General features: G+C 61.4%; 1 protein-coding gene and 1 long non-coding RNA gene across 2 annotated transcripts; both read right to left on the bottom strand.

Moving 5' to 3' along the window:
• Positions 1 to 2,664: 2,664 nt before the first annotated feature.
• Positions 2,665 to 5,578, bottom strand: LOC135578177 (maestro heat-like repeat-containing protein family member 2B). The gene is made up of 7 exons (XM_065048535.1): positions 4,973 to 5,578; positions 4,662 to 4,772; positions 4,109 to 4,270; positions 3,760 to 3,882; positions 3,395 to 3,462; positions 2,924 to 3,056; positions 2,665 to 2,823 (listed from the first exon to the last, which is right to left on the bottom strand). The coding sequence occupies exons 2-7, from the start codon at positions 4,767 to 4,769 to the stop codon at positions 2,665 to 2,667; spliced, it is 753 nt and encodes a 250-aa protein (XP_064904607.1). The 5' UTR covers positions 4,770 to 4,772; positions 4,973 to 5,578.
• A 2,300-nt stretch (positions 5,579 to 7,878) lies between these two features.
• LOC135578174 (uncharacterized) lies at positions 7,879 to 8,822 on the bottom strand. Its single transcript, XR_010469512.1, has 3 exons — positions 8,717 to 8,822; positions 8,182 to 8,255; positions 7,879 to 7,979 (listed from the first exon to the last, which is right to left on the bottom strand). It is a non-coding gene; the product is annotated as an uncharacterized LOC135578174 (long non-coding RNA).
• Positions 8,823 to 9,151: the final 329 nt, after the last annotated feature.

The raw sequence follows: 9,151 nt of genomic DNA, 5'->3' as shown, positions 1-9,151 counted from the left end.
CCCAGCGGCATCGCCCCGGCCGCCTGGTTCTGAACCGCACGGGCTCCAGCCCCAGACACAGCCCTGGAAACGCCAGCGGCACAAACTCCCGCTCAGCGCAAAGGGCGGGAGACAGCGGGTGCGGGTCCAGGCACTGCTGCTGTCCTGAACCCCAGGGCCTGCAGCCAACTGCCCACGTGTACCCAGACTCCTGGAGCTGGCGTTGGACCTTCTCCTCTGATCCGACAGAAACCCAAGTGGATGGCCAGAACAACAAAACCAAAAGGAATATCCTTCTTCCACCTTCCTTCCTTTCCTACGGTCACAAACCATAAGGCTGAGCTCGCCAACCAAGCTGTCTCAACAAAACCGAACCGAAGCATCTTTGGAATGAAGCACATACCTGGGCATGACCATGTTCTCAGAAGATAAGAGAACGGGTGTCGATTTCCCCCCCTAGAAAGCGAGTCATGTCCATACCATTTACATCAATTCTGACAACTGGGGGCTCAGGGGCTGCTTCCCGGGTGAGGGGGCACTGTTCCCGAGGGCTCGGCCCCACCGCCCGGCAACACCACCCAGTGACACTGCCTGGCCACACTGCCCAGTGATACTGCCTGGTAATACCGCCCGGCATCTCAGCGCCGCTGCCACGGGAACAAAACACACCATGAGGAGCGACTGAGGGCTCAGCCACAGCTCCACTCTGGTTCTGAACGTTCCCCAGCACAGGCTGATGTCCCCACTGTAACACACAGAGGTGAGGGGGAACCTCCCCCTCCCACATCTGAAACTCCATTTAGAAGATAAAGAGATTTTACCAAGAACGTATCAAATATTAACACCATAGGATCAGACAGCACATCTGTACCACACTGTAACCTGAAATGGGACTTTCAAAGCTGCTGCTGGGATGTCTCCGTTGCTGACGCTGTGTGAGCCGACGCAGGCGGGCGGCAGAACAACCAGAGGCCACAGGTGCGACACAAAGAGCAAATGTATTGTTGTTCCTTGCTGCCGGGGGGATTCCCAAACACACCTCAGCTCCCAGCAGAGCTCACACCAGTGCAGCCGCAGGGCTGCGGAATTCAGGAGCATTCAGAGACTGGGGCAGTTCCCTTGGAGTGCAGCCTCCGTATCAACATCTTGCAATAACTGGTCATTTTGTTTTCCTCGATATCCAGGTTTAGAAAACCAATGTTTCCACAGTGCTTCTCATGGTCCTCGGTTAGGAAAGCCGGACCTTCTGTTACCTTTTCCAAGCACAAACGTTTCTGTTTTAATACACACCAAACACAATGGGTTGGAACCAATGGGTTGGAACAAACTGGTGTCGGGCTGGAGGAGACAGTCGGGCTCTGTGTAGTGCCCGTAAGTGTGAGATCCTGTGTGTGGATAAGTGACTTGAGGATGCTGACAAGAAAGCAGAGCCACTTTTTGAAATGCAATTCACCTTGTTCTTGTCAGGAGCAGAAGAGGGCTGCAATTCCATGCCATGGCTCTGGCCTGGAAATGGGCATGGACGTTCTTCACTGCCTTCATTAGAGATGGTAAGAAATGAGGCTGGAGATACTGACTGGAAGCGGCTGCTCTTGTTACTACTCGTATCTGCTCCGCCAGGCGTTCGGGTACCGATGCTGTGGGTACCGATGCTGTGGGTACGGCTGCTACGCTGAGCCAGTGGAGCTGCTCGGTGCCCAGCCGGAATATCTTGACACTGTTAAAAATAAAAGGTTATCAGATGGCTGCTCTTGTCTAGTTTGCAATTTCTTTAAATGCAGTAATGCTGAGGGGGTTTAGGGTTTCACAAAACTATTTAAAGAAGACAATTTTACTCATTACACAACTGCCTGCTCTCCTCACCTTGCATTTGGTCCAGGTAGCTGATGCAGAGCCATGCCCTGTGGCGGGGCGAGTCCAGGCAGTCACTGGTCAGAGAGACCAGCAGTGCCACCAGGGAGCCCAGCTGCCGGCAAGGGCGTCCTCTCTGCAGGGAGAGCAGCAGGACAAGGGTCACAGGTGCCCCAGCACCCGCTCGCCTTGGTCGCCCGTCCCGCTCCCTGAGCAGCAGCCGGGCAGAGGGGCCGGCAGGAGCTGCCCAGGAACCCAGACCCAGCACCCAGCCGCGCAGGGCTGCCTTGCGGGGCCAGGAACGGTGCGGGGGGACACCAGGGTGTGTGGGGGTCCCTACTCACCGTGAGCTCAGCTCGCTCCTTGCAAGCCCTCAGCACACGGGCACAAATCCGCAGGGCTCTCTCCCGCTCCCAGTCTCTGTCGGAGCCCAGCCAGTGCTGCAGGACCTGGGGCAGGGTGCATTTCTCTCACAACAGGGATCTTCCTCTCCTGGAGATTCCTCTCCGTCCTTCTCTGGCCCCTTCCGGGCACGGCCCCCAGCCCCACAGCGCCCTGGCCCTGCAGCCTCCGCTGCCTCACTCTCTCCAGCCAACCCTGCCCTGGGCCAGGTGCTGCTTCCCTGCCAGCGTGTCCCCGCTCCAGCCTTCCCCGGGCTGCTGTCACCCAGCCCATGGCCGGCTCTCGGCTTCTCCTCGGCCTGCGACCACTTCTCTGCCCGGCCTGAGGCCGCAGTGGCCGGCGCTGCTGTGCCCCAGCTCAGCCCCTGACTGGACACACGGCCTCAGGGCTAGGGGCCACAGCCCTACGTTCCCGTAGGAAAGGGGTGTCCACCTACTGCCACCCGCTAAATCCTTGATTCCCTGCCCCTGCAACGCTTTCCCCATGGCTACTCACAAGGAACACATCATCAAAGCCAGCCGAGGGCTCCTCTGCCGCCAGGAGAGTCTCGATGAGGTGGCCCAGATCTTCAACATTTCTCCTGTGCAGAAGCTGGAAGCAGGAGAGGAGAGCTGAGGTTCTGCGTCACGGGGGCTGCCAGGGCACACCGAGGGGATCCTGACCCGGGGTGGCAGGCACTGCCCCGTGGTACCTGCATGTTCAGAGCTGCCCGCACCGTCCTGCCCCTCTTCATCCCCTCCTGGCAAGGAGAGGACAGGACAGCCTGGCAGCACACTGCCAGCAGGCTGCGGTTCTCCTCCCTGCTCAGCGCTGGCCTCAGCTTGCTGGCCAGGGGAAAAAGGAAGAGAAAAGAGAAAGGGGATTTACCAGCCCTCTCCAGAGTGGCTCAAACCATGCCTGGGTTCCTCCTAATCAAGGGCCCCAAACCCACCAGCCCCAGCCCCTGCCAGCAAGCGCTGCCCTCAGCTCCAGCAGCTCCTGCCTCCCCCCGGGCAGCAGCAAACCCCCACCCCAGGGTAAGGAACCCCTGGGGCTCAGGAGACACCCAAAGTGGGGAGCAGCCTCCCACTCCACAGCCCCAGCAGCTCAACACCACTGGGGCTGCCCTGGCCAGCTGGGATGGGGCACACGGGGAGTCCCCAGAGTCGGGAACAGCCCTCACCTCAACTCCTCCAGGGCCTGAAACACTCCATACACCAGGGAGTCCGCAGGCTCCTCCTTGATCCAGTCCTGCAAGTCACAGAGACACAGGCGCAGAGTTGTCAGTAGACATGGACACGGGACGGCCCTCCTGCCTCCCCCGGGACCGGCTCTGCTGCCAGGCCTGGGCAGACACTGCCCCGTCACCCCACGGGTCCCCAAAGGCACCGAGGGAGGGACCTTGCTCCACAGCCACCCTGCACCCCAGGGTCCCCCAGCTCAGGACACAGCTCCAGGAGCTCGCGTGAAGCCCAGAGACCATCGCCCATCTGGGGAAAGTGCAGCCCAAAGCTCCCCCGTGTGACTGTCCCTGCTGCAGGCACTCACCAGCAGGGTCTGTGTCACCTCCTGCTTCGAGGACAGCTCAAAGCTGCCAGCATCACCCACAGTCTGGATGGCAGAGCTGACCTCAGTGACACTCTGCACCAGGGCGAGCTTGAGCTGCATCTCCTGAGGGCAAAGAGAGCAAAGCACCCCTTGAACTCTCTGCAGGGCTGAGAGGTGGAAGAAGAGTATCAGCAGGGGGACACACAGGGGTTTGCATCTGGATGTTGAGGACAAACCCTTCCTTGAGGGATCTTTAGAAAGAGTTTGTCCATCTTGGTACACCCCGGCCCCAAGGGGCTGGAATGAGGGCACCCAGGTGTCCCTGTCCCTGCACGGCTCGTGCTCCTACCCTCTGTGTGACTCTGGAGAGCTGCAGGATGGTGCCCATGATCTCCCTATCCACACGGGCGAGCAGCTGCTCCCTGGGGGCACGCAGAGCGATGCCGCTGTACACGCACATCAGAGCAGCACGAGTGGCCTGAGGTCTCTCTGTGCCCTGCGGCAGCTGTGCCTGTGACAACAGAGATGCCCCCAGACGTCAGCCCCGGTCCTGCCCCGCACCCTCACCAGCTCCTTCCTTCCCTGGGCACCTCCCGGCAGCTCCTCGAGCTGCGAGCTCCGGGGCCGGGAGCTCTTCCCGTCCTGCAGCCGGGGCTCTGGCACGGGATGGGGAGCAGGGAGCAGCCAGCATCGCACACACTGCTGGCGGATTTACCGCTGTCCTTCCCAACACAGCTCAGGGGCCCCAATGCCGGGACATCCCCTCTGAAACACAGGCCTTGGGCAGCTCTTACAAGAGGGCTGATATAAACACAGCTGCCACAGTTTGGCTACAGCAGGTGTAGAAGTGGAAATAAGGTCAAAAAAAGGAAAGCCAAAGAGTGAAACCCTGGATCCTTTACCTTCCAGCCCGTGGAAGTCTCATAAAACCTGTCTCTGGTAAAAGCGGTCACTGTGTCCAAGACCAGGTTGAAGTGGGTCTCAGCAGCATGGGACACCACAGAAATCATCCCCTGCAACCACAGGGAAATGGGGAGTGGGCTCCAGCCCGAGCACTCAGCCACGGCCAGTGACAACGGCCAGGCAGGACGCTGCAATAAGGGGGAAACAGCAGCGATGGGCACATCAGGGAGGTCTGGAGCAGGGCCAGGAGCAGCTCTCCCTCTGCCCCAGCAACAGGCAGAGGATGCTCAGGACATGAGCATCACCTCACCTGGGTCTCAGAGAGCTCCGCAGAGTCTGTGTCCTGGAGGAACCTCAGCACCTGCCCTTGGACGTGGCTGAGGTCCCGACAACCTGCCAGCGCTGTCCCGAGAGCCTTGTAGAGGAAAAGCTGAACGAGAAGAGGCTGAGCCCGAGATGCGGTCACAGCCCGACCTGTCAGGAGAGGGCTGGCCCCAGACTGACCCGACTCCCCCAGGAGCAGGCGGGACTGCCCGCAGTGCCAGGCCGGGGCAGCACGGGGGGAAGCGCAGTTTGGGGGTGAAGCAGTGAAAACTGCCTGCGTGGGCAGAGTCCCGGTGTGGGGCAGGAGACAAACCTTCTGCCAGGAGCCGGGGGCAGAGCTGCCCAGCTGCCGGCTCAGCTGCTGGCTCAGGCCCACGCTCCAGGTCTCATCCTCAATGAGCTTCAGGGATGCTCACAAGAACTGGGGGGAAGAGGAGAGGAAGCGGGTGTCCCCCTGCCCTTGGCCAGGGCCCTTCCCACACCCCTGTGTCCTGGGATGCTGCTGGGGAGAGCTGCTGGAATGGCAGTGTCTCCCCTGCCAAGCCCAGCCCTCTTTTCACCAGCTCTCCACAACTCTGTCTGCTCCCTCTTCTCCCCGTCCGTTTGTGACACCCCTAGCATGCTGTACCTTAAGCACATGCTGCTCCCACTCTGCAGAGTCCAGGGAGCTCTCGGCTCTTCCTAGAAAGCAAGAGGAAGCAAAAGCTCTGCTGCTGCTCAAGCTCACACCAAAGAAGAGCCCGGTGGTCTCCTCTGCGGTCAGACCTCCCAGAAATCCCAGGCCATCAGGCTGGAAAGGGCCCACAAGCGCCTGTGCCAAAGCCCTTGCAAGGCCACAGACACAGGAGGGAACCCAGGGGTGTTTGTCAGAGCCACTGCATTCATGGTGGGGAAGGTCGCACTGACCATGGCTGATCCCCACTGTGTGACTGCTGGGAAGCTGCCCCTCCCTCCTCTCCAGCCTCTCCTCCCACCCACACTTTACCTGCCAGGTGCTGCAGCAGGAGGGGGATCTCGGTGGCCCACGCTGTCCCCAAGGCCCCGCAGATCCAGCCCTGCAGGGCCTGCAGCAGCTGCAAGGCAGCGACTGCGCGGCCGCTGCTGGTGTGAGGAGCCGCCGCCAGCACCTGGGCGAGGGCAGCAGAGACGGGTCACCCCTGCCACCAGAGCCACCCCCGCCAGCCCCGAGACAGGACTGGGATCCCCGCGGGGCTCGGGCAGGCTTGGGAGTGCTGCCAGAAAAGCTCTTTCTTTCCCCAGGGCCCCGCTACTCACCAGCGTTTGAGCCAGCAGCGCCTGGGGAGCCGGCAGCCGGGCTGCGGGGAGGGGGAAAGGCTGGTGAGATGAAGAGGCCCCGCCGTGGCCTGACCCTCGTACCTCCTGTGGCCCACACAGGGCTGAGAGCAGCTGCACGGCCACAGTGCTGGCCCGGGTGCTCCCCAGGCTGCCCCGCATGGGGTGAAGGCAGATCCAGCACGGCCAGGAAGGAGCCCCCAGCTCCCCAGGAGCCAGAGCCTGACTCTGCCCTTTGCTTTTCCTGGGCTCCTGCTCAGGGTTCATGGGGCACAGGGAGACACAGACTGGCCTGAGCCCCTTCCAAACCCAGCAGCACTCCCTGGGGCTCCTACCTTGCTCCTGGGAGTCCACAGCATCGGGCTCCTCCTCTTCCTCACATCCCGCTCTCTCCCGTCTCTCCAGCAGGGCTCGCAGGCCGCGGGACAGCGGGATCAGCACGCCGCTGTACTGGGCTGGCACCACGTACTGCAGCAGCCTGGGCCACAGGAGCTGCAGAGAAGAACCGGGCAATTCAGCACATCAGCATTTCCACTCAGTTCCAAGATGTAAAGGATGGTCTGCATTTCCCTGAGCCTCGTGTGCTTCAGCACACGTGAGGGGAGAGGTTCAGGCCATGAGGAAGAGCAATTAAAAACACTCTGAAGGCAAGAAGTGGCCACAGCAGCAGGACAGAGGGCAACTTGGGACATCCCTCTCCGAGTGACATCCAGCGAGCCCAGGATGTCCACGCACAGGGACTGAAGAGCTCTGTCCTCCTGGGGCTCCCAGGCAAAAAGGCCTCCTGCCGCCTGTAAGACAGAGTTGGCAAAACCCCGGTTCCTCTCAGCTCCCGACCGACCAGGCTCAGGCACGGCCCCACCACCGCTGCTGTGCCAGCATCCCGGGAGCAGCCACCTCCCGAAGGAGAATCCAGAAGCCCTTTCCTTTGCCCTGCTCCCAAAACAGCCTCCTGGAGCCCTGGAGGAGAGTGGCACACACACATCTCCCAGCCAGCCAGATGCTCCAGCCAGAGAGGGAAGATCCTTGGCAAGCCAGCAGGAGGCTGGGCCATCCCTGGCCTTCATCTCCTGGGTGCCCGGCTGGAAACACTCACCCAAGGGGCTGCCACACAGCCTGTCCCCTTGCCAGAAGGGATGTGGGCCCCAGGCTGCTATGGGATGGGCAGGGCATGCTTTGGAGAGCCAGGGCACGAAAACACCACAGAAAGCTCCTCTAGCCAGGCCCACCTGTGTGCACGGGCTGAGCTGGGCTGATGGCCCATCAGCATTTCGGGACAGATGGTGTCGTGTCCCCACAAGTCTGTCCCTCCCTTCACAAGGCAGCTTTGCTGGAGGTGTGTGTGGGCACAGCTCAGCGCGAGGGGCGTGCAGGCAGCCCTGGGTGGCGTGTCCAGGTGCAAACCCACGTCATCCCGACATCTCCACCACCATGGCACAGCCCTGTGGAGGCCGCTGCGATGGCCGAGCTGGCGCCAATGGCCCTGCCGCGTGGAGCTCTCCATGGGCAAGGGCGCCTGCAGGAGCTCTCAGCACGGCCCTGGCACCAGCCGAAGCCCCGGTGTCCTGCCCTGTCCTTACCAGTCTGTCCGAGCTCCAGCTGTACTCGCTGAAGATGTGCCCCACCACATCCCGTGGCCAGCAGCTCTGGGAGCCGGAGCTGAGCAATTCCCAGATGAACTCCAGAACTGCCCTCCGCACCTGCCGGGGAGAGCGTGGTTATCAACCCCTGTTCCAAACCACAGGGAAGCCGCCTGCGCTTGGGGAAGCCTTTGTGGCTCACGGGGAGGTGACGAGGGCACGGCAGAAGCTTCTGCTGCTGCCATGGCCTGGTCAGGCTGTCCTGAGGGAAAGGGTTTCTCTGCCCTCCCTGGCAGCACTGTCTCTTCCCAAACCAGCTCACCTGGGCGCTGGGGTCGTTGCACACCAGCTGCACAGCTGCCACCACCTGGGGCAGCTTCTTCCTTGCTACAGGAGCTGGAAGAGACACAGAGAGGTGTGCTGAGGCAGAGCCCTGATGGCAGAAGGATCCCTTGAAGCTTCCAAGCTTCACATACACTGGTGGGACAGAGAAGCAGGGCCTGACTCTGAATTCACAGCAGGCAGGGGTGTGCACAGAGTGACTCTCTTTCTAGAGGCATAGCTGTTTTATAGGCACCGAAAGCTCTGGTAACGCAGAGAATGAGAGAAATGGCACTGGTAGGAGCATCTCCTCTGCAAACCATCCACTCGTGTCACTGAGCCTGGAGCATCGTCCCTGCTGTGCCCCCATTTCTAACTGCTAGGGACAGCTTGAGCATCATCACAGGGTGTCAGCTCGGCTGGGGGACCCGCTCTTTGCAGCTCCTCTCGGGTGCAGCTGCACCACTTCCAGCCCATTCCAGCATTCAGCCCAGCAGCTCCAGCCCCTGCCGTGTGTCCCCAGCCCTGGCACTGACCGTCAGAGCGGGCCAGCTCTCCCAGCAGGCTCAGGGTTGCCACACGCTGGGCCTCGCTCCCGTGCCTCAGCTGGGACCGCAGAACAGCTGCGGGGCAGGTTCGGGCTGCAGGGAAGAAATCGCATTCTGCATTAGCAGGCGGCTGCCCCTGGCTGCCGAGGACAGGCACAGAGCTACCACGGCACAGTGACATCGCCCCGTCCCCTCTCCTTACCCTGCAGCGTCATGGGGCGGGATGGCTTCGCCTTATGGGCTGGCCCAGGATCCTCAGTCACATCAGGGACCTGTGGGAACAAGGGTCGTTTGAGAGAAATGTGCATCGGCCTTGAGAGGGACTGAAAAGATTTGGTGCTCTCTGCCTTCCTCCCCTCCCTTGCTCTTCCTGCAGCTTGGCCGAGAGGGAAATCGCTGTGGGAACCAGGCTGCCCCCCAGCC

Source organism: Columba livia, unplaced genomic scaffold, assembly GCF_036013475.1.
Source record: "Columba livia isolate bColLiv1 breed racing homer unplaced genomic scaffold, bColLiv1.pat.W.v2 Scaffold_95, whole genome shotgun sequence".
NCBI classification, from domain to species: Eukaryota; Metazoa; Chordata; class Aves; order Columbiformes; family Columbidae; genus Columba; species Columba livia.
This window is presented reverse-complemented; position numbering and strand designations above follow the sequence as displayed.

Excerpts from the sequence above, each read along its gene's own strand:
- LOC135578177 (XM_065048535.1), bottom strand. The coding sequence starts at position 4,769 with ATGATTTCTGTGGTGTCCCATGCTGCTGAGACCCACTTCAACCTGGTC. Across the intron at positions 3,883-4,108 it reads TCTCCAGAGTCACACAGAGG|GAGATGCAGCTCAAGCTCGC; the intron begins GTAGGAGCACGA and ends CTTTGCCCTCAG. Across the intron at positions 3,463-3,759 it reads AGGTGACACAGACCCTGCTG|GACTGGATCAAGGAGGAGCC; the intron begins GTGAGTGCCTGC and ends TGTGACTTGCAG.